The 25,615-nt window shown below is 42.2% G+C and overlaps 2 protein-coding genes across 5 annotated transcripts in view; one reads left to right on the top strand and one right to left on the bottom strand.

Moving 5' to 3' along the window:
* Positions 1–3,961, top strand: part of cd99l2 (CD99 molecule-like 2) — a gene marked incomplete at its 5' end in the record, with an annotated part of 77,688 nt that extends 73,727 nt beyond the window's left edge. Inside the window, one exon of the mRNA XM_084312090.1 lies at positions 2,793–3,961. Within this exon, the coding sequence (XP_084168216.1) occupies positions 2,793–2,854 (62 nt within the window). The 3' untranslated portion in view covers positions 2,855–3,961. The remainder of the gene's footprint in view (positions 1–2,792) is intronic.
* Positions 3,962–11,447: 7,486 nt separating this feature from the next.
* Positions 11,448–25,615, bottom strand: part of mtmr1a (myotubularin related protein 1a) — a 367,207-nt gene continuing 353,039 nt past the window's right edge. For all 4 annotated transcript variants that reach the window (XM_084312594.1, XM_084312595.1, XM_084312596.1 and 1 more), the window contains 5 exons: positions 25,459–25,551; positions 20,186–20,299; positions 19,985–20,028; positions 18,060–18,192; positions 11,448–14,943 (listed from right to left, as the gene is read on the bottom strand). In XM_084312594.1, coding sequence (XP_084168720.1) covers positions 14,773–14,943; positions 18,060–18,192; positions 19,985–20,028; positions 20,186–20,299; positions 25,459–25,551 — 555 coding nt within the window. In that variant the 3' untranslated portion in view covers positions 11,448–14,772. The remainder of the gene's footprint in view (positions 14,944–18,059; positions 18,193–19,984; positions 20,029–20,185; positions 20,300–25,458; positions 25,552–25,615) is intronic.

Here is a 25,615-nt window from a genome sequence, read left to right as displayed (position 1 = left end):
CAGAAGGTTAACCTTTCACTACCACACTACAGAAGGTTAACCTTTCGCTACCACACTACAAACAGTTAACCTTTCACTACCACACTACAGAAGGTTAACATTTCACTACCACACTACAGAAGGTTAACCTTTCACTACCACACTACAGAAGGTTAACATTTCACAACCACACTACAGACGGTTAACCTTTCACTACCACACTACAGAAGGTTAACCTTTCGCTACCACACTACAAACAGTTAACCTTTCACTACCACACTACAGAAGGTTAACCTTTCACTACCACACTACAGAAGGTTAACATTTCACTACCACACTACAGACGGTTAACCTTTCACTACCACACTACAGAAGGTTAACCTTTCAATACCACACTACAGAAGGTTAACATTTCACTACCACACTACAGAAGGTTAACCTTTCACTACCACACTACAGAAGGTTAACATTTCGCTACCACATTACAGAAGGTTAACCTTTCACTACCACACTACAGAAGGTTAACATTTCACTACCACACTACATAAGGTTAACCTTTCACTACCACACTACAGAAGGTTAACCTTTCACTACCACACTACAGAAGGTTAACATTTCACTACCACACTACAGACGGTTAACCTTTCACTACCACACTACAGAAGGTTAACCTTTCACTACCACACTACAGAAGGTTAACATTTCACTACCACACTACAGAAGGTTAACCTTTCACTACCACACTACAGAAGGTTAACATTTCACTACCACACTACAGAAGGTTAACCTTTCACTACCACACTACAGAAGGTTAACATTTCACTACCACACTACATAAGGTTAACCTTTCACTACTAAGGTCAAAAAAATTAAAATTAAATAAAAACATAACTGTATGTTTCTGTATAGTTAGTATAGCTAGTATAGCATAGTTAGATATAGCATAACTATATTGTATAGTATATTGTATAGTAGGGTATATAGGACTCATTACCTTTTAAGCTTAGCATTGTATTGTATTTTATCTTAGTACATTTTTATCATGTATTATAATTTTATTATCTATTCTATTTTATTATATTATTATTTGTATTTTTTGCACAATCAAAGCAGGCATGGCCACCTTCATTTCACTATATGTCTTGTGTATGTATGTGACGAATAAATCTCTTGAATCTTGAGGTTAACCTTTCACTACCACACGACAAAGGGTTAACCCTTTCACTACCACACTACAGACGGTTAACCTTTCACTACCACACTACAGACGGTTAACTGTCTGTAGTGTGCTAGTGAAAGGGTTAACCCTTTGTCAGCTCTTTGTTACTCAGATCAGATCTTAAAGATGAGTCGATGATTTATGAGTATTTAATTCCTTTTCTGTTATTATTCTAAAGAGCATGCGTTTTCAACTAACCCCCTACATGTAGAAAAAAGCAACAACAAAAAAGGAAGAAAATGTTTTTAACCCCTTCAAATATTTACAATCATTATAACGTGATCATTTGAACTGTTTCAGCGCCAATGACGAGTCGGGTTATCTCGCCGGTGGTTGAGCGGCAATCACGAGAAAAGTCGGGTTTTAATCGTTATTTCTTTTATTCGCTATATCCATTCATAATTCATCCATCCAGCCTGATGTTATCATTGGCAATGGCTCTGAGATCGTAAACGACCAATACCGCCGCCTAACGCCTTGCGGCCGGTATTGCACATCATTGGAATCCCTCTGGCTTGGGCTGTGCATCGATCTAAGAAGTCCGGTGCAGGTTTTCCTTCTTGGGCATGGGGAGCGGTTATAACACACAGTTTGGGGACACTGGATCACCGTGGATTCATGTGTTTTGGTTGATAAACGTTGGAAAGACGACCGCGATCAATATTTGGAATGGTGATCAGGAATTGGATTATTATTTTTGCAGTACATCAGATATGTGGTAAGGACTCTATGTTACCAATCTTGCGTTGATCCGATGTTGTTTTCGCAGAGATCACAACGTGTCTGTGTGTGTGTGTGCGTGCCGTTGTCTGCGACCAAAGCACGGAGGGGCGACTTTTCCTCCCCCGCTTTCGTGCATGCATGATGAAACATAATACCGATAATCTAGCGTTTATTTTAGAATGATTCATAAATAAAGCGACAAATGGCACGATTTCTAAGGAAATTCATTGAAGCACCGTTTATTGGGATTCGACAGGATCACTCTAAAACTATACTCATATTCACCACGGTATAAAACGTAAATGTATGTATGAAAAAATTATCTGTTTTTTGCATGTTGACCGGAAGAAACTCACTCAAGTCAAGTCAAGAGTTTTATTTGTCACGGCACACAAGCATACAGTGAAATGCGGGGGGTCATGCCCGCAGCAATGTGCAACACAAGTAATAAGACAGGAATGAGAATAGGACATTTGTGCAATAATACAATGTGCAATAATACAATGCAATAATACAAGTAATAATAATAACAGGTATATGTACATAAAGTTTACAAGAGCATGGTAGACATGCTAAGGTCCTGCGATAAGGTCTTATGTACACTACTATACAATGCTATGCTATACAATCTACAGTTATACTATGTGTCCTTATGCTAGCTTGCTATATCCTTCTGTTTACTGACAATCGACGTGTTTATTAGATCCATACCTATAATATTTAATATAGTTTTTAGCCCTGCAAACGCCGCCATCTATCCCTATTCTTTAAAGCGATGGCCTTCTTACCACACGGTAAACAGCGACCTCTAGGCGCTGAATGAGTTAATTGATATTCGTCATTAATCAATTGATGTGTTTTTTTTCAACAGTCCAACAGACCCTGCTGGAGCCTCCTAATGCTGAGCCGCCCAGTGAGGAGAACGCTGTGTAATATCACACGCATGCACGCACACACACATATACACACACACACATGTACACACACACACATATACACACACACACACACCACTGTTGTCAACATGAAGATGAAGAGGGTGTGAGGTCACACCCACGTTCCAGACCCCACTCCCCACACACACACAGACACACAACACGCACACACACACGCATCATTCTGAAGGATGTTTCCTGTCTCTACACCCGAGAGAGTCGTGGATTAGGATGCGGAAAAAACACGGTCGTTTTTGTCGGCCATGTTTGCACCTTCCGCGACAGCATTCTAGGGCAAAACCCCTAGAAAGCGAAGTCTCTTATGTTGGAGCGTGTAGTGACTTTGACGGAGCCCGGTGTCAACATGGCCGACTGTTTGCCACACTCTGTTCGCCCCCCTCCGACCTTGTCCACTCCCCCTCGCCCTGCCAAGTGAATGTGTATATAGTTACCTCTGTTATTTATTTGACTGTTTGAGAAAATCACCACTAACAATGCCTGTTTACAGTAATTATACAATGGGAGAATGTTAATTGAAGTTTAGCATGAGTTCTCCTGTGGTATCAGAATTATACGCCAGGGGCATGTATTGTAGCCCTAATATGTATCACAAATCCTAGTTTAATCAGAAACAGGGGCCTTCTGATTGGCAGAGGAACCTGCCAATCAATGAAACTCCCTCTTCCCCGCTAGTGGAATCTTTTTTGCTCTGACACATCACAAAGAAAAAACAAAACACAAATGCTTGGACCACGCTTAGACATATCAAAAACAATCAAGTTGTTATAAAGGATAATGAAACCCGAATTGTACCGTTTTCAACTGCCGGAGGATATGTGCTCTCTGTGGCGGCTTCGAAAAGTGTGGTTCAAAGTTTACTCCCTAGAAAGTATACTTTCTGGAACGTACATACTGGTGACAAGTCTACTTCAAGTGTACTTCCAGAACATGTACTTTTAGAAAGCGTGCTTCAAAGTGTACCCCCCCCACCCATCCACCCAGAGTGTACTTTCTAGAACATCCAGAATGTGTACTCGTAGAGAGTGTGCTTCAGAATACTCGTATGTATTTCCAGAAAACGTCCTAATTTTGTTGCCCCTCTTGTATATCCTCCCTCTTTGTGTGTTTTTTACCATTTCTACCTTCATTGTATATAGTTGCCTTGCCCTGATTGGGAGCGTTTTGCAGTGGGTGAAAAGAGAAAAAAGAAAAACACAAAAAAACAGAATACTTCATAATTCGTGTCTGAAGAAGCTGCGTTTTTATAGTGTAGATCTAAAGACGATAAAAAAAAAGATAATAATAGGCGTTCGTTTTAATGACGTTGCCTAATAATAACAACGAGAGCTGCTTTGTTGTCCAAGATGTACCTTTTTATTTTTTCTTTAAAGAGAGGTGGGCTGAGTTTCTCAAAAAAAAGAAACAAAAAAACATCTTAGGCTAGATTTACACAAGCTGCAAAATATCTGCATAAATTTTTTTGTGTGTAAACGCTACAGGCCCGTATGTATCGTACAATATGAGAACCGATTTGAAGCATACATTATGCAAAATACGTAGTTTATCAAAGAATCCGGAAGAAGCTGTTGCTTGTGGGGTCGGTTTATGAGCACAATGTATGCTTAGAGACTGTGTAGGTCACCACACTGGTATTGATAAGAATCTAACTTTAATCGGACAAAGATAATCTTAGTTCTAAGATGTACTTTTTCTTTTTTGGGGGGAAACCCAGGATGTGGAGATGACAGGTGTGTGGAAGGAAGGAAGAAGAAAAAAATCCGTAGAAAATGTGATTTGTGATACTACTACTAGTTAATAATGTTCGTACTGTGTTTTTATCTTGTTCATTCTGTTGAGTTGCCAGTGCTTTTTAGATGATGGCCCTATAGGGGAAGGGTGAAAACAGGGAAGGTGAATGTGAACGCTTAAAAGGTGAACACCAGGATATGATGTCATACTAGGACAGTAGGGACAAACTACTGTGTGGAAAGAAATAGTTATAGCAGGGCAGCCCTGCCCGGAGCCTAGTGAGCCTAATATCTCCCTTGGCCAGGACGAGATTGTCCTTTGGCTGACCGGTAGATTTCCCACACAGGGGAACCGGGGTTCCAATCCCAGGTGGCATTTTAGAAATGACAAAAATCAAAACTTGTTTTGATTGTCTGAGAGGGTTGCGTTGCATAGTTTAAATTGGTTGTTGTTTTACTTTTCTTTTCGCCGTGACCTCATATCCCATAGTTACCTTTTATGCCAATAGTAAAACATCTTACAAATTGAAGTATAATTAACCGCCTCTACTAGAGATTGTTTCTTTTTTTCTAAATGAAGTAATTTATGCCTATGTAGATGAAGTTACTAGCGTTAAAAAAAGAAAGAAAAAAAAGCCTTGTTAGGTAGTTAGCCTTATAGGATCTTGAATAGTCTCTCAGTGGGTGTTGCTTTGTTGAGTGAAGCGTCGAAGCGATATAGGGAGAATTGTGTTGCTTGTAAATAGCGCTGTGAGCCAGTACGTGTTTTTACTCTTTAGTGTATGAGTGTATCCTTGATATTAATAGTATGTATAATCCTCAACATTCGTTCCTATGTATGTGTGTGTGTGTGTGTGTGTGTGTGTGTGTGTGTGTGTGTGTGTGTGTGTGTGCGTGCGTGCGTGTTTTACGCTCCCACCTGCTCTTTCTACACTTTCTACCTGAGTGGGATTTGTCTTAATAACTTTAGCTGAACTGACCCGATCTGTTTTTATTTTTGTTTTTTGTTTTTTAGAAAAAGAAAAAAAAAAAGTTTCCAAGTAACTTTTATTCCAGACAACGAAACCTTACGAGGGCAAATCTAAAGTGGCGCCTTGTTGCCTGTGGAGCCGCGCGCCACCTTCTCAGCCTCTGTCTTCTGGAAGCAACTTCGGGCTAATAACGTGATATTTTCCGATTTAACCGAAGTGCTGAAACGATATCAGGGAAACCTAGGCCAGAGTGTTGGGCTACATGGTTGGACTTTATCGACTTGTGTCAAAACGGGACAAAACGGGGTGATTGGGAGGAACAAGGTCATGATCCCTGTTAGTGGAGATAATTAAATCGGTCATCCTCGTTAAATAAGACTTTGTTTAAAATGTGATGGAGAAGCACCAGCTCATCATCCCTCTAATTAAAAGTCACAACCAAGCAACCATCAGACAGCAGCACGGCCTGCAGTAGGCTTCGTCTAGACGCATTGTACTATGGTCATGAAGTCATTTTGAAGACTGAATGAGCTCTAATTGCTGCATTCATTTACTAAAATGTGAAAAGGTAACATGGTGCAGTCTCTTACCAATTATAGCAGTGGTAAAAAATAAAAATAAAAAAAAAGTAGTGTGCTGCATAGACAACAGGTTGCCATTGACGACACTGTCCTACTGTACCTCCGTGGCTGCACCTCCGTGGCTCCCTTCCTTGTTGCCTAGGAAACACAGCCGATCGATTCTGACCACTCTTCCTGTGCAACACTCCAGCACCTCCCCTCACCTGAGGTCCCTCAACGCCCCAAAACACTGCACTAGAATCAGTTATTGTTATTCAAATATTCTGGATTTTAAAGAGAAATTGCACCAAAATAAACTTACCACTGCACTGGGATCAGTTGTTTATTAAATGTTCTGAATTAAAAGAAAAAACACTGCATTGCACTCAAGTCCTACCAGTTATTCGATTTTATCTATCATAACTTGGTTTTATGAGCTCAAGCTATTCTAAGAGTAATGGGCTATTATTGCTGTTCAAATGTCAGATTTTCCATATTTGTCACGAATGTAAAAATCTAATTTGTAACCAAATCACTTACAGTAATTCGCCAAGTATGTACCAGGACTTTACCAGGGTATGCACATTAATCCAAACCAAAATTATTTTCTCAGAATTCCATCTTCAGAATTCTCGAACTTTCACTAATGACATCATCATTAGTTTAATGTTCATATACCTAAAGCTTTGCGAGATGACTGATATCTTTGTAGTGTTTTGGGGGCGGTGAGAGCCTGGATCAGTTGACTATAACTACTCACCCAGCCACAGTCGCGCACGGCTAAATTCGTTCTCTCTTTAGCACGTGCTTCAGATGGTGCTTCTCTCGATGCCTTACACACCCTGCTCGCTCATGCTGGGACCACCTGCAGTATATATCGAACGCCTTGTAGTGAGAGTCACACATGAGGACAAGTAATACATCCGATTTTCAGTTTGCTTTGGGTGTGCTTGATTTGAGCTACCCCCCAAAAAAAGATGAATGGGAGGGGTTAGAGATGGAGGTCAAACTTGTATACAGGTTGATCCTTTGGCGGCAGTGTCGCGGGCTGGAGGAATAGAATCAAACGCACCCATAAGGAGTTTGAATGACGCCCGGTGTGTTACTTTGAAGCGGGGCTAGTGAGAGCTGTGCAAACACACACAAAAACTAAACGAATGTTAAACGAATGTTTACCGAATGTACTCTTCTTCTCTATCTCAGTCCGACGTAGCGCCGTTTTTTTTTCTATCGCTTGTAGCAAAAATTCTAAACCGACCAAAGATGTAGCATCAACGGACGTTGGAGATGTTTTGCCTTTTTTGGTGCGCGCTGCATCAGGGACGGAGGATAGTGTTCCCAAGACGGGAGAGATGTGTGGTGTTTTAAGCCTGTAAGTGATTTACACGTGAGGATGTTTTTGACACGACCAAAAAAAAGAAGAAAAAATTAAAATAAAAAGACAGAGAAGAATGACTTTGATTTGGACCAGTTTGAATGTTTCAAAGATGTCTTTTTTGAAAGAACATCTCACGATCCCATAAAACTCAAAAACAATAAAACCATTAAAACTCAACATTACAATTCCCCCCCCTAAAATGCATTTAACAGTATTAGAAATTGGATTGAAATTGACTATTTAGATGCCCCCCTAACATAAGCCCACACCTTTTTTTTGTAGGTTCTTGATAAGGCTTGACGGATCTGAGAGAATGATGAGCACAGAGTTGAGTGAGTGTGTGTGTGAGAGAAAGGAACAAACCTGCTGGTACTGCATTCAGAACAGACCTCTTCTACTGCATCGCAACCGCACTGCCGTGTGTGTGTGTGTGTGTGTTTCTCATCTGCATACACAGCCAATGTAAATGACACTATACATCACACGGTCACCGTAGTCAGACATGGGTTGATGGTTCGCTCTCGCCCCCTGCCCGGGCACACCGCGCGGGGGTGGTTTGGACCCCTGCGGGCCGGGGCGGGGTCAATCGAGGCACAGACGGAGATAATTCGATACTTTTCAACCCAATGTCTGAGTGCGAGTTGCTTGTTGGCTGTTATTGGTTAATATGGACATCCAGTGTTTCATCAGGACGCAGTATGGAGAATCTTTGCCTGACTGGAAATTAATGATGGAATCTGGAATTATGTACAAGAGATCCATTTTCTATGAATTAGGAGTTGTCGTATTGTGTGGTATAAAAGCAGGCCTAAGGCTTTGAGATTGCACTTGGTTAGGTTTCACTCTGATCCATAACGGGCTATATTGATAACGTAGACATATCGGCGACCGTTGCTAGCTAACAACGCCATCCACGGTGTTACGCTCACATACGGGTACTAGAGCTGGTTACAACACTGTACAGAAAACGCATGTTTGGGTATTTCAATAGCTGTAGACTTTGGAAAAGTTTTTCTTTGTGCCTCCTCCTCGTTGGGTTCATATAGAGGAAGAGCTTGGTCAGGTGTTAATAGGTGCTGATTTTGAAGGTACATGCACTGCCAGTGAAGTTTAGGATGAGGGAAGAAAGGATCGGACAGTGATGTCGCAATAGACACTGGGGGGAAAAAAGAACATCTGAACTCCCTCACCGAAGATGAGACCCCTTGAATGATATTTTGTAACGCGCGACTGTTAAACTTTCTTTACGTCAATCTGTAGTGAAATCACCCACCCGGTCGCTGCCGTAGCCGACGCCTCCTTCCTAGCACTCTGCCATGACATCACGGCAGACCTATTACGACGCCACAATGTTTACGTCATCACAGCGCCACTATTACGACACTTTTTACGACATCACAATGCCGAACGTACTAACGGCAAAGCATTTTTGCTTCAGATATGCTATGATGTCACTGTGATGGTGCTTCTGCATGTAACACATTCACCGGTCCCTATAGTGCCTGTTAACTGGTACACAAACACATGCACACACAGTTTTACTTTCATACATGTACAAATCTGCATGTACACACATACAGTTACTGGTCACTAAAGAGTGTTATTTGTAAATCCGTGGGTCCACCAGACATGTGAATGTTGGGGACAATCGTCACTGCTTTAAAATGTTCGAAGTGTTGAAACCCTTTCTCTGAGAAGAAACAACAAGTCTGTCATTCCTTCTCCCGTTTCCTTCACTACCCTAACTCACTGGCAATACATCATGGAAGGCTGTTAATATTAACTATGAAACCCAATCAAAAATAAACATTTGAAATGAAAAGACAAGGAGACTGTCGAGTTTTCATTTCTTCCTTTTTGTTTTTATTTTGAATGTGGAATGTTTCAGAAGTGGTTGTGTCATCGTATTCTTGGGAATTTTGTGGTTGATAAAAAAAAAAAAAAAAAAATATGAATAAGCAGCATTAGGAACAAATTCATTCAGTCCAATTCAGGAAGGATTTTGTTAAAATACTGAAAAATTTGGAACGGGAAAGGTTGTCGTCGTATCTTACAAAATAATTGACCCATCTCAAGCCCTCTTTTTTTTCTTGATCGTCTTGATCTCGGGACATTCCCCAGGATACAACTGTCGGAGTTGTGATTGGAGGATGAAGAGAAGAGTGCAGGGTTTGAAATAGGTCCATTGAGGATGAATGTTCTATTGTCAGCTAATTGAAAATGAATCACGCCCAACCCTGGTAGAACAAACAACACAACTTACATGACTGACGAGATTCACATGTCACTTGATGTTTGACAATATATAAAAAGAATGAATAAAAAAGAAAAGTGTCAAAAGAACACGAGAGCAGAAATAGGAAAACTCAAAACATGTTCTGCAAACACACTGACAAATTTGGGAAGAATATTGGACCTATTCACTCAAATTTCTTAAAAGGGGAACTATGCCCAATTTAAGAATTCATACACGTTATTCCTATAGATATTAGTGAATACAAACAACTCTCCCAAATCCAAAGAAACAAACTGCTGAAACATAAAGATTTGTGATGTCATCAGGTATAAAGTCTGAATCTGCTCCAGACAATGAATTGGATAAGATGGTGTGACACAGAGCATGCAGGGGAATGTCCTGAGTATATGCAGTCCCGGCGCCATGGGCGGGCATTAGGGGGCCGGGCCCGCCCACTGAGTCAGCTGTGCCCACCCTGGTAAAAAAAGAAACGTTTTTTTTATTTTTTTGTTAATCAAAGTCAACTATCCAAATCCTTAGTCGGGGACAGCCCTAGTGGGCACTGATGTCAACAACAACACTACTGAAGCTAGCACGGCACTCTGTGAGAATTCGTTTTCTACCCTTAAGAACGTCTTTACAGAACATCGCCTTAGTATGCTTCATCGACGCAACTAAGGCCAATTTAATTCAGTTGGCATTTGAGAAGGACTTAACAAAAAAGTTCAGGAATGAGTGGAGGGGCAGTGTTTTAAGAAGATTTCACTCTGTCCCCAAACGCCGCTTGCCGCTCTACTAATGGTGAGTAGCCTGTGGAGGAATTTTGTTTGCTTTTTTATGCACCTTATTTTTGTCAGTTCAGTTTGTCAGTGAATTCAGAAGTGTTGAATAAATGGAGACTTTTCAAAGATATAGAATAGAATAGAAATGTATTATCCTGAGGGAAATTTGACACTGCAAATCACTCAACATTAAACATTTAGACAGAACAAGTCACGAATAAGAATAACAAAACAAATGGCCTAAGAATAGAATAAAATAGAATAAAAAATACAGTAAATACAGTAAAAATATACTGAAGTCTACAGTAGGTGTAATATTGCACAGTGCTGTTTAAAAAGTAAGAGTCCAGGAAGATGGTAACTGTCACTCTGTGCTCAGTGATGCAGTGAGGCACAGTGATGCATTGTAAAGTCTGATGGCTGTCAGAATGAAGGATTTCCTGTGCCGTTCAGTACTGCATTTGGGTAGTGTGAGCCTATAACATGCTCCTCCTGTCAGCCAAGTCTGTGTATAGTGGGTGGGAGGGGTTTTCCCTGATGGCCTGGAGCTTAGCAAGGCTCCTCCTCTCCGCCACCCTCGCTAGGGTGTCCAGCTACACGCTAACCACGCTACTGGCCTTCCTGACCATCTTATCCAGCCTGTTTGTGTCCCCTGCTCTCAGTCCGCTGCCCCAGCAGGTCTGTTATATATATCCGTTCAGTCTGTTTTTGTATAAGTGAAAGTTCTTAAGATAGAGAGAAATTAGATTTTTCAATTGCCTCTCTGCTGTTTAGTTCAGCACCGTGGGCAGCGCCAAGCAAGCCACAGCGCCGCTGTCCCAGCTGAAACGTATAAAAGGGAACCTGTGTTGAAAAACCAGTGTGCCCCCCCGAGAACATTTTATGCCCCCCCACTAATTTGTTTCTGCAGCCTGGTCTGAGTATATGGATACATTTTCTGTTTCAGAATAGAGAACACTACTATAGAATAAAGTGAATGTGGGTATTAAAACTTAAACAAACATTCAGTGGGTCCACAAAATCAGTCTCCCATTCGTGTCTACGGTGCAGCTCCAGACTTTATACCTGACGACATCACAAGTTTAAGTCTTACTATTAAGTGTCTGGTTGTGGGAGAGTAGCTCATGTTCACAAATATTGATTTAAACTTTCCTAGGCCATGGAAGATAATATAATCACATTTTTTATTTGGGTGGTGTTTGGTTAACATATTGAGGCCTATTCAGTTGACCAGTTTGCTTCCAAAAAAATTACGTTAATCGCTATGATCATCAAATGAGACAATCTAAGACTATATTTACACCAGGCACCAAAGGTCCTTACGTTCAAATGTGCACTACGCAGTTTGGAGAGAAATTTGTTTACATTTGCAGAGCCTGTAAATGTCGTTATCATGAATGAAAACAAAACAAGTTTGCGGCACCATGTGAAGCAAACTTGAGCCTGGAAGATACTTCTGTTGAATAGTAAATACTATATTTTTGTAAACAAACATGTCGGCCCCGCCATTGTAAACAACAACAACAACAGTAGAGAAACAGTAATTTTCCAGGGAGCTTTCTAGCTTCAAACAGTGTTTCCAGGGACACAGTTTTCCTCAGAGGACAATTTGTTTATTCAGTTATGAAAATATACCCTAGCACTTTTCCACTTCTCAAGAGTTTCAAATGTCTCTCAAAAAAATACATTGTGCACCTTTACCATAATGAGTACCTCAGACAAAGAACCATATACGTCAATTTGAGGTTTACAGAGGAACAATGTTTTCTAACTTTAAAGATGGTAAGTTAGGAGTGTTGTGTTCATTCATAGTTAAAGACAGTAGAGGTTGAGTACTTTCTGGTGATATATATCACATTCACACTCCCAAGTGATTTGAATTGATCGCTGTCCAAATGTTTTTTTAAACTGACTTATATGGTTCTTCAGTGCATGGGTTCCATTGTAACACAGATGTGATATCTATCTTCATGAATGTCAAAACAAATGTAGGACATCTCCTTGAAATTCCTCTGTTTGAACAGTCGCAAGAAAACAAGACAATCCGATCTCGGTGTATGTAGCCTCAGTGGTCATAGATATTTAGCAAGCAAGGCATAGTTTTGGCAACTTTGTCATTATCCATATTAATTTAAAATCGCTGCTACTCCAGTCACACAATAATGATTGGTTAATCATATAAATTATATGTATAAATTCACATTTCACAGTTTTGAGTGTGATACATTGTAACCTCTGAGCAGGAAGTGGCTCGAGGGGGAAAAGGGAACTGTAACTTCATGGGTACAAGAAAGAGAAAAACAGAGAAGAAAAGAAGAAGAAGAAGAATGAAACAAGAAAGAAAAAAAGCACAATAATCAAAGTCCTAAAGGTGAACTTACAGCCATCTTGTTTTGAGGCGGCTTAATAAAAGTTGGAATGACCCCGTGAAGAAGAAGAGTTATATCTTGCCTAAACCGGAACGCTTTCAGTCACTGGTAAAAGGAATTCATCATTCTATAACCAGCCCATGCAGAAAGAAAACATAACCGTCATTACATTTAAGTGATTGTTATATTCTATTATTCAAATACACAGTGGTTTGGCAATCAAGAAAAAATAAAATCAGCAAGTGAAAAAAAAGACAAGACTTATGTATGTATGTACATGGAGGGAACAGACATACAGCGCAGGGGGACAAAGGCAAAAACAAACAATAGAAACAAAATGGCTGCCTGTATAATTTCAAAGGAAGCATTTGGAGGGGGGGGGGGGGGGGGGAACACTATAAACCTCTATTCAGGGCACTAACAGTAGTTAGGGAACAGGCCTGGGGGCAAAACAATACAACATGAATAAGTTAAGAAATATTTTTGAGAATAACACAAAGATAGCTCGTTTTTTTCTTTTCTTTTTTTTATATCTCCAGTGATACGATCGGCACACAATAATAAGGGAAAGGATGAAAACAAATCTTTAAACGTGAATCTTCGCTAGAAAATTAAGGGGGTGTGTTTTTCGAATAGCAAAACAAACATCTCAACACTTTTAACTCTTTCACAAGACACATTTGGGCAGGAATTATACAGGTCATAATGATGAGGTTTGTAACTTTTAACTATGTTGTAGCTTAGCAGGAGTAAGACAAACCGCTTGTCTATAATACAAATATTGACTCATATTCACTTTGCCGTGTCAAACCAGCCACGGAAAACAGTGTTTAGAAACATTTGTTTATATTAAAACTATATTTACTTTTGTCGCTTGTAAACTACACTGTTATAACATGCGTATAATTAGTGGCATGCGTTTAGGAATGTGGTGGTGTTCTTTAAAATGAAGAAAAAAAGTGCAATTTCATATTCTATATTTCTACAGGTCATTTGTGACGTTAATTTGATACACTGCTACAATTGGAAATAGACTTCGATAATAAAAGAGTAAACATTTTGGCAGGTAGAAATATATTAGTAGGATCTCTTCATATTTACAATTTCAATGTTAGACTCGACGCAGGCAAAAAAAATACTATAGCGCGACGCGCCACGTGTCCCTTTTGCAAAATGAAGACACTCATAAATTTTTCACATCTCTTTTCCCTTTGTTAAAAAATAAAGCGACAGCAAAAGCTTCAGCTGAGTTTGTAGCTACCGCTCCCTTGCGGTTAAAGGGATACCTTGACGAGCTTGCGGCCAGCTGTGCCCCTCCGTGAGTTACGCTAACAACAACGCTAACAACAACAACACTAACCAGCCATTAGGGAAAGTGAAGGACATTTAAAGTAGACATCTTTTCTCTCCACAATGAGAAAAAAAATTCAATAAAAACCCAACTAAAACTTAAAAATGTCAAGGCATCCGTTTAGAAATTCCCCATGACACTAACACTGATGGCACACTGATCCACAGTAGGTAGATAGGATGACAAACTGTGTGTGTATGTGTTTGTGTGTGTATATCAGACAATGAAATGCATGGGTAAGACTGTTTGTGTGTGTGTATGTACATGTGTGAATGCCCATATGCATGTGTATCAGACAATGAAGAATGATTGAGTGTGTAAGTACATGTGTTTACATGTGTGTGTATGTGCAAGCATAACAGATAATGCACAAGTGTGAGTGAGTGAGTGAGGATGTGTGTGTGTGTGTGTGTAGAGAACGAGAACTACAATATTAAGGTAAGTGTACATTTCTGTAATTTTATACATGTCTGTATGCGTGTGCGAGTGCACACATCTCCACACATGGCAGTCTCTCTCTATCAGACGATGGTGTGTAGGGGCGTGCCCCCGGCATGTGAGGGGGAGGAGGTGTGTTCCGAGGAGGAGGACAAGGAGCGAGAGGAGGAGGCCTCTCTCTGGAGCTCCTCCACCTTCCTCTGGAGCTCAGCACGCAGGTACAGCAGCTCCTTCAGCGTCTGGTGGACTGGCATCTGGAGGGGGGAGAGCCATACAGAAATACATGAGTATTCTCTCTTTGGCATCATGGGCGGCTGGGTAGCGCAGTGGACTAAGCACTCGCCTACCACCGCAGAGACTCTGGGTTTGAATCCAGCCGTCAGCGGTACCTCCGGCTTGGTCAGTCGTCCCTACAAATACAATTGGCAGTGTTCGCGGGTGGGAAGCCGGTAGGTAGGGTATGAGTCCTGGTCGTTGTAAACAGCGACCTCTACTTGTCGGTCGGGGCGCCTGTTCAACAGGGAGGGGATCTATGGGAAATAGCGTGAACCTCTGCACGCGTTACGCTGTCCCAGTGAAACTCCTCGCTGTCAGGTGAAAAGAAGCGGCTGGCGACTCCACATGAATCGAAGGAGGCATGTGGTAGTTCTACACCCTCCCCAGGCCGACAGTAGGGCAGCATGTGGTAGTTCTACACCCTCCCCAGACCAACAGTAGGGCAGCATGTGGTAGTTCTACACCCTCCCCAGACCAACAGTAGGGCAGCATGTGGTAGTTCTACACCCTCCCCAGACCAACAGTGGGGCAGCATGTGATAGTCTACACCCTCCCCAGACCAACAGTAGGGCAGCATGTGGTAGTCTACACCCTCCCCAGACCAACAGTAGGGCAGCATGTGATAGTCTACACCCTCCCCAGACCAACAGTAGGGCAGCATGTGATAGTCTACACCCTCCCCAGACCAACAGTAGGGCAGCATGTGATAGTCTACACCCTCCCCAGACCAACAGTAGGGCAGCATGTGGTAGTTCTACACCCTCCCCAGACCAACAGTGGGGCAGCATGTGGTAGTTCTACACCCTCCCCAGACCAACAGTGGGGCAGCATGTGGTAGTCTACACCCTCCCCAGACCAATAGTGGGGCAGCATGTGGTAGTTCTACACCCTCCCTAGACTGACAGTGGGGCAATGCGCGCAACGACCAGGAAGGGAATTGGCATAACGACTAAATTGGGGGATGGGAGAAAAATTATAGAAAGGCAAAATAAATAAAATAATGGCATTTATTTATTTTTTTTTCACCCGCAAGGCAGACGTTGGCTTGCTTGGGGAAAAACGGCTTGGCGTGATCTGTTGCTGTGAATGTATAATGATGACATAAAGCCTAGAACCAGAAAATGCCCCCCTTTCAGATTATTTTCTAGGAAAAAGGAAAGAAATTTCTTATATTCTGCACAATACGGTACATATAGACATCCATTCAATCACACTCAAACAAACACACACGCACGCTAGTGATGGGTGATATGGAAATAATCCATATTACGATAGGACATATATATATGGCGATATCTGCTCATGTATGTGAAATCACACGTGTGATCCAGTTGACGTTAATCATATTGAAGTGTGACATCATTTCCAAATGACATTCCCACCAAATATTTCAGATCAAATCTTGTGTGATATTTTGAGTTAATATGCGCTTGTTATCAATTTAGAATTTATAGAACAGAACTGTGTATCACGATATTGTGATTCTAATCACTACATGATCCCACTGAAAGAGATCAATTATTACATGGAATTATTGATCAGCCATACACACACACACACACTATTGGTGCACTGTACTGACACCTTGTGGTGAGACGGACACAGTACGGCGTGGAAACATCTGGAAAAATGCCTCCTACTGTCAAAAAAGGTAGCCAACCTCTGGTATAGGTTATTATCAATAGTATCATATTGATGCAAATTATGGACATTTGGGATTTTTTAAACAAAATAATGCTCAATCTTAATGTTTGGATATTGGTGATCATCAATGTTACTGTGATCATCGACTGGTGTTCATAGTTAAGTTTACCCACCTTTTCTTTATGCAATAAATATACAGTATATAAAGATTTTACACTGCAGCACTATTATAAAGAATTACACATCACGTGTCCTTTGTACTGGAAACATCAAATATTACAAAAATGAAATGCTGTCAAATAGACCTGTTCCCTGTATACATCAGACTCAGTGCGCGCGCGCATCACCAGGGCAGAAAGGAACGTAATCCTGGTCAGAACAACGGGACAGACTACAATATCTTTGCATTTGTTAGCCATGCTAGCGATCTAAACAATCAATCCATGCCAAAGCTAGATATGTAAAATGTGATAGACTCACACTCACAGCCATGCTGATTTGGCTAAATGACATCCAGTCGCTTTAGTTTGAAACAACTTTTAGTCAGGGGAGTGTCATGGTTGCTCCATAGAGCCCCGTCGTACTTCTTTTAGCGCAGCAGCTCGAGCAGGTCCGGGGCAACTTGGTCACGTGACTCAGTTGGTGTTGCTGATTGGCTCGAACACGGTATGTTTGTATACAGCGAACAGGTCTATATGGCTTTGCCGTCCAAAATAAGAAGAAAGGCATGATTCTACATAACTTCTATCGCTGTGTGATTGAGAGCGTTCTTACTTCCTCCTGTACTGTATGGTTTGGTAACATTACAGATCAGGAGAAGAAATCTCTGAACAGAATTGTCCGTCTCGCACGCAAGACAATCGGGGTTAGCCTGCCAGCTCTAGAAGAGATCTATGGTGCCAGGCTGCTTTCCCGTGCCTCTGGCCTTATCAACGACCCCTCTGGTCACCCAGCCTCTTTGTCCCCCTCCCGTCGGGCAGACGCTACCGCTCTATCACATGCTCTACCTCTCGGTTTACTAAGAGTTTCTTCCCCAGTGCTGTGCGTAGCCTGAATGTGTTACTAGTCAGGTTGTGGAAGTGCTGTTTCTGTGTGTCTGTGCATTACACACTTTGATTATATGCACTTTTACTGTAAATTGTGCATCTATGCATTATGCATTTTACTATGATATGCACTTTAGGGGATGTTGATCTTAACCTTAGCATTTGTCCTTTTATACTGTCTGTGTTTTTTCTTACTGTCCATGTTTTTCTTGGTACTGTGTCTGCTCTGCTCCTGTATTGGTTTAGTTGTAGACACACAGTGTTTGCTCTGTACCTGTATTCCAATGTGGATTCGTCCAGACATGGCAAATAAAATCTCTGACTCTGATGATAGGATATGTACCCTCCCCTACCTGGGGTCTCATGCGGGGGTCCCCTCCCCTACCTGGGGTCCCCTCCCCTACCTGGGGTCTCATGCGGGGGTTCCAGCGGGTGTAGTAGCTGGTCCACAGCTCCAGGTGTCTGCTGGAGGCCAGAGGGTAGAGGACGTGGTGCTCATAGTCCACATAGAAAGGGTTGCTGAAGTCCTCTGGCTGGCTGTTGAACGACAGGAGAGTCAGTGAAACAACCAGTCAGCCAAGCAGGCAGGCAGCTCCAGTCAGTCAGTCAGTCAGTCAGTCAGTCAGTCAGTCAGTCAGTCAGTCAGTCAGTCAGTCAGTCAGTCAGTCAGTCAGTCAGTCAGTCAGTCAGTCAGTCAGTCAGTCAGTCAGTCAGTCAGTCAGTCAGTCAGTCAGTCAGTCAGTCAGTCAGTCAGTCAGTCAGTCAGTCAGTCAGTCAGTCAGTCAGTCAGTCAGTCAGTCAGTCAGTCAGTCAGTCAGTCAGTCAGTCAGTCAGTCAGTCAGTCAGTCAGTCAGTCAGTCAGTCAGTCAGTCAGTCAGTCAGTCAGTCAGTCAGTCAGTCAGTCAGTCAGTCAGTCAGTCAGTCAGTCAGTCAGTCAGTCAGTCAGTCAGTCAGTCAGTCAGTCAGTCAGTCAGTCAGTCAGTCAGTCAGTCAGTCAGTCAGTCAGTCAGTCAGTCAGTCAGTCAGTCAGTCAGTCAGTCAGTCAGTCAGTCAGTCAGTCAGTCAGTCAGTCAGTCAGTCAGTCAGTCAGTCAGTCAGTCAGTCAGTCAGTCAGTCAGTCAGTCAGTCAGTCAGTCAGTCAGTCAGTCAGTCAGTCAGTCAGTCAGTCAGTCAGTCAGTCAGTCAGTCAGTCAGTCAGTCAGTCAGTCAGTCAGTCAGTCAGTCAGTCAGTCAGTCAGTCAGTCAGTCAGTCAGTCAGTCAGTCAGTCAGTCAGTCAGTCAGTCAGTCAGTCAGTCAGTCAGTCAGTCAGTCAGTCAGTCAGTCAGTCAGTCAGTCAGTCAGTCAGTCAGTCAGTCAGTCAGTCAGTCAGTCAGTCAGTCAGTCAGTCAGTCAGTCAGTCAGTCAGTCAGTCAGTCAGTCAGTCAGTCAGTCAGTCAGTCAGTCAGTCAGTCAGTCAGTCAGTCAGTCAGTCAGTCAGTCAGTCAGTCAGTCAGTCAGTCAGTCAGTCAGTCAGTCAGTCAGTCAGTCAGTCAGTCAGTCAGTCAGTCAGTCAGTCAGTCAGTCAGTCAGTCAGTCAGTCAGTCAGTCAGTCAGTCAGTCAGTCAGTCAGTCAGTCAGTCAGTCAGTCAGTCAGTCAGTCAGTCAGTCAGTCAGTCAGTCAGTCAGTCAGTCAGTCAGTCAGTCAGTCAGTCAGTCAGTCAGTCAGTCAGTCAGTCAGTCAGTCAGTCAGTCAGTCAGTCAGTCAGTCAGTCAGTCAGTCAGTCAGTCAGTCAGTCAGTCAGTCAGTCAGTCAGTCAGTCAGTCAGTCAGTCAGTCAGTCAGTCAGTCAGTCAGTCAGTCAGTCAGTCAGTCAGTCAGTCAGTCAGTCAGTCAGTCAGTCAGTCAGTCAGTCAGTCAGTCAGTCAGTCAGTCAGTCAGTCAGTCAGTCAGTCAGTCAGTCAGTCAGTCAGTCAGTCAGTCAGTCAGTCAGTCAGTCAGTCAGTCAGTCAGTCAGTCAGTCAGTCAGTCAGTCAGTCAGTCAGTCAGTCAGTCAGTCAGTCAGTCAGTCAGTCAGTCAGTCAGCCAGCCAGCCAGCCAGCCAGCCAGCCAGCCAGCCAGCCAGCCAGCCAGTCAGTCAGTCAGTCAGTCAGTCAGTCAGTCAGTCAGTCAGTCAGTCAGTCAGCCAGCTCCAGTCAGTCAGTCAGTCAGTCAGTCAGTCAGTCAGTCAGCCAGCCAGCTCCAGTCAGTCAGGCAGTCATTGCCAAACTAACAGGTTAGTCTGTCGGAGAGTTAAGACAATTAGGGAGCATGCATGAATGAATGAAGGTACAAACCAAGATGCTGCCTTACCTGTTAATGTAGGACCAAAGAGAAACCGTTTTGGTCTGCACCTCCTAGAGAAGACAGGAGAGGGAGAGAGAACAAGGGGGGGGGGGGGGGGGGGTAACGATAACAGAGTAGAAGTCAGTTATAATTATAATGGTATGTATAACATACCAACCAACACCCCCCCCCCCCCCCCCCTTGTTAACAGAGTGGTACTGTACGAACCTTGGCCACTCTCTCCTGTTCGCTGTTATAGAGGAATGTACCAAACAGGCAGCTGTAGAGGTGGTCGAGCACGGTGATGAGGAACAGCTCGTTGAATTCGAAGGCCGCAGGGAACTACAACAACCACGACACAAGAGGAACTTCATTACATCAGTATGTTCATCTGTGTTCATTCAGATTCAGATTCCTTTATTCTCACAGCTTTTAAAATGTACATACATTGGGAAAACGTGAGATGCTCGTTTTCCTTGTTCATGCTGAAATGTGCCTTATTTTTTGTGATGTCATGTTCATCACACAATGTATTAGGCTACATAGTCACGACCAGACACAGACGGCGAGGCTTCTAGAGGCAATAGATTGTGCAGTTCACAAATACAAGGGTTTTGGCATACAAAATAATTTCAGTTTTAAATGTACTTTCAAATCCAGCCTCTCTTTGTCAAGCAAGCTCCCGTCTGTACAAGCTGACGGAGGCTCACTGAAATCTACTCCACAGCGCAACACAAAGTAGATTTCAGCGAGCCTCCGTCAGCTTGAACCAGCAGGAGCTCCACCCCACGGACTCTGCACTGGTTTGTGGGCCGGCTAGCCGGAGCTGGTGTGAGGAGCAGCATGGGTTGCGCTCAGAGAAGAACTCTACTGATCAACACCATCATCGCTTTAAGTGTAAACGGAGTAAACGAAGATCAAACACATCTGGTACGGTCGTCTCCGTCTCCTGTCCCTCTTTACTCCTTCTTGTGAATATTACTGTTAGACTAGAGGACACCCTAGGTTAGAGGTCCTTTTGAGGTCACATACCAGCCTATGTTGTTGATGTAGCGTTGGAGGTTCATCCTAAATTGCACCACATGTGGAGATGAAACTGATACTTTGTTTACCTTGTTCCATATCAGATCTAACAAATGAACACATTAACGTGTGTCGTCGGGCCTTACAAATAAATTAGATTTGATTTGATTTAACATCAGCACACTTTTCTTCTCTCCTCCTCTCTTCTTACCTATTGCTTATCCTAATTGTAGTCGGCCAAAGTACTAACAGTCAACGGCTCCTGGTTATTATATATTTTGATATTGTGATTAAGTATCCCTTTTTTTCGCCAGATGATTTCCATTTTTTTTAACCCTAAAGAATAAAAAAAGATTTTTTATTTTTTTTGCAGTCAGGCCACTGAACTTAGAAGCAGGCCAGGACAGTGTTTCTAGTTGCAGCAGCGCAATAGTTAGATAACCTAGGTGGGGAACGACCAGGAGATCACTGCAACTCACACAAGTTGGAGAACTATCTCTCTCTCTCTCTCTCTTGCTCTCACACACACACACAAAATGAGCCGCATGTGATTGGTGGAGGCGGGACCCTTACAAAAAACTGTTGTTGCTAATCATTGACACATGCTAGCCTGTAGTAATCCCCCCCAGAAAAATCTACTTTGCATTTGATATATTGCAAATATATGCCATCACACACACTGGCATTTAAAGGGTTAGAATTATAAAATTAATATGTGGTGTTATGATCAGGGCTGAAGTTGAATAAAAGATTGTATTATTTTCAATCTGACATTACAAAAAAACTGAAAATCCATCAAAATCAGTGTTGTTGCTAATCATACATATGCTAGCCTGTTTTTTTAACAATAATTTGTGATGCCATCACAAACACTGGCATTTAAAGGGTACAAATAAAAAAATGCCTGCACCAGAATGCAGGAAATGAAGTCTTTGTAACACAAAATCTCCTGGTGGGGGACCCCCCGCTTAAAAGGTGGCCTGACTGGGGCTATATTTCGCACTATATTTCCTGGCCTGAATGATTTCCCCAGTCCGGCCCTGGTTAAAAGCCTCCAATGCTTATTAGTGTGTGTGCGTTTGAACGTGTGCATGTTTCAACCATACATTTCCATTTATAAAAAAATTAAAATAATAATAATTTTTTACCTCCTATAATAGTGGGGGTCGCGGCTCTCTGACCCCGTTATTTTTGGGTCGCGGCCTGAAAAGTTTGGGAACCCCTGCACTAGAGGACCAAGCTGAACAGAACTATTCCTTTAAGTCCATCAGAGGACAGAGCTGAACAGAACTATGCCTTTAAGTCCACTAGAATAGATGACTGAGCTGAACAGAACTATTATTTTAAGTCCACTAGAATAGATGACTGAGCTGAACAGAACTATTATTTTAAGTCCACAATAATAGATGACAGAGCTGAACAGAACTATTATTTTAAGTCCACTAGAATAGATGACAGAGCTGAACAGAACTATTATTTTAAGTCCACTAGAATAGATGACTGAGCTGAACAGAACTATTATTTTAAGTCCACTAGAATAGATGACTGAGCTGAACAGAACTATTATTCTAAGTCCACTAGAATAGATGACTGAGCTGAACAGAACTATTATTTTAAGTCCACTAGAATAGATGACTGAGCTGAACAGAACTATTATTCTAAGTCCACTAGATGACCGAGCTGAAAAGAACTATTATTCTAAGTCCACTAGATGACCGAGCTGAAAAGAACTATTATTCTAAGTCCACTAGATGACCGAGCTGAACAGAACTATTATTCTAAGTCCACTAGATGACCGAGCTGAACAGAACTATTATTTTAAGTCCACTAGAATAGATGACCGAGCTGAACAGAACTATTATTTTAAGTCCACTAGAATAGATGACTGAGCTGAACAGAACTATTATTCTAAGTCCACTAGATCAGTGGTTCTCAAACCTTTTACACCTAGTACCACCTGAGAACGTAGCTGGCTCTCCAAGTACCACCATATGACGGCGTTAAAATACAGTCTATTCAGCTATGCACAGTTCACGCAGGAGGCAAATGTATTCCTAATACCATTATTTATTGTTAACTTTTGTCAGACACAGCCACAATGTACAAAGGGATAGCACTAGAACTAGCAAACACTTCCACACAACTCATACAATGCAAGGGCCATTGAGAACATAATAACTAACATTCTCACATAGCAAGTGAGAAAATTAAGAACAACAGTATTTCAGCAAATGTACTTAATTCTCTCTCTATCTCTCTCTCACACAGCAAGCAATCGTCCGTCTCACACTCTCACACACACACACACACACACACACACACACACACACACACACACACACACACACACACACACACACACACACACACACACACACACACACACACACACACACACACACACACACACACACACACACACACACACACACACACACACACACACACACACACACACACACACACACACACACACACACACACACACACACACTAAGGCTGAGCCCGAACCCTGTTTTTAGGGTTCGAACGTTCGCCAGGGTTTATCGAACAAACGTTCGAACGTTCGTTTTTTGAAAAATTTTTAATACAATTTTTTTTTATTACTTTTTTTTTTATATATAATTTTTTTTTTTTATTATTATTATAGATCCTACGGAGGGCGGCATTGCATAATCTATTGGTGAAAAAACATGTTGTTTACAGTGGTGGCTGTTCATGTAAACATGTAATTAAACAAAGCACTCAGAAGAAAATAAACAAGCTACTGAGTACTGCATAAAGTTACTACTTATGATAAACAATAGCCCTTGCACACCGCAGTCACGTAAGGGGCTAGATAAACAAATGCATTAGTTTTGTGGCATTCACGTTATATAGTTAGTGTTACACGTTCAATAACAGGTATTCACTCTTGGTCGACGGGAAGGAGAGAAGCGCGCGCCTCTGAACGGGGGACGGCAGAGAGACAGAGAGACACCCGCCGGGCTCCCAACACGCCTGCCGCCTCGGCCAGAGTTGTTTCCAACGCAACCACCTCCCGCCATGAAGCTCGCGCTCCGTGGCCGAAAAAGGCTGGTATTCAATACTATTCATTAATGATCCTTCCGCAGGTTGACCTATGGAAAGTTGTTACGACTTTTACTTCCTCGGCGGGGAGCTAACGCTACGTTAATGCTTCTCTCAAGCAGATCAATGGCGGCATTGCCGGAAGTAAAAAAAATAATAAACGCTTGCCGATTGGTGGTAACAGCAGAGGCGGGTGCAAGCGGTGTGACATAATTGGCAGAATCGCCTGTCATTCAATCAAAATTGTTCTATTGCATTGGTTGAGACTAGAGCTCCGGTTGAGTATCCAGCAACAGCCCGGCAGAGACCATACTGGTTGAGCCGAGCGACTCGGGGGACGCGCCGCTTCACATCGCCTCACCGTCGTTGCGCCTGCTTTATTTTTTTTCACCGAACGTTCGAACCCATTAATTAAAGTCCGAATGTCAGCTTAACGAACGAACGTTCGGGCTCACACACACACACACACACACACACACACACACACACACACACACACACACACACACACACACACACACACACACACACACACACACACACACACACACACACACACACACACACACACACACACACACACACACACACACACACACACACACACACACACACACACACACACACACACACACACACACACACACACACACAATTATTTTGTTACAAAAACTTAATTTCTTGCATTCTGGTGCAGGAATTTTTGAATTTTTACCCTTTAAATGCCAGTGTTTGTGATGGGCATCACAAATTATTGTAAAAAAGAAAATAAAACACATATTCAATACATTTTTGAATGGCTACCATTTAAATGCCAGTTTGTGTGATGGCATCACAAATTATTGTTAAAAAAAACACAAAAAGTAAAATATTTACAATATATCAAATGCAAAGTACATTTTTCTGGGGGGGATTATTACAGGCTAGGCATGTGTCAATGATTAGCAGCAACACATATTTTGATGGATTTTTTGTAATGTCAGATTTAACACCAACTCTTTTCAGAAAAGTGGGAGTATTTAATTTTTTATCTGACATTACAAGAAATCTAAAAATAAATGGTTATGATCAGGGCTGAAGTTGAATTAAAGATTTATGACTGTTTAGACTGCATTACTCTCTGTCACAGTGATCTCCTGGTTGTTCCCCACTTATATTATCTAACTATCGTGCTGCCGCAACCAGAAAACACTGGCCTGGCCTGCTTATAAGTTCAGTGGCCTGACTGCAAAAAAAAAGATTTTTTTTTTTTTTTAGCTTTTTTGGAAATGTTTTCAAGTACCACCAGCAGTACCACCAAGTACCACTAGTGGTACGCGTACCACAGTTTGAGAACCACTGCACTAGATGACCGAGCTGAACAGAACTATTATTCTAAGTCCACTAGATGACCGAGCTGAAGGCCTCACCTGCCGCATCATCTGCCAGACACAGTCCACAAACTGGATGAAGAGAGGCGAGCGCTCCGAGCTGGCGTGGTTCTCATCCCCGTGGCCCACGCGCTGCACAACACAGTCACAACACATCAACACACAGTACACCAGACTAGTCCGTCAGTCTGTTAGT

The sequence above is a fragment of the Notolepis coatsorum genome (genome assembly GCF_963971535.1).
Source record: "Notolepis coatsorum genome assembly, chromosome: 4".
Taxonomy (NCBI): domain Eukaryota; kingdom Metazoa; phylum Chordata; class Actinopteri; order Aulopiformes; family Paralepididae; genus Notolepis; species Notolepis coatsorum.
Note: the sequence above shows the minus strand (reverse complement) of the source record. Positions and strands in the feature narration are given on the sequence as shown.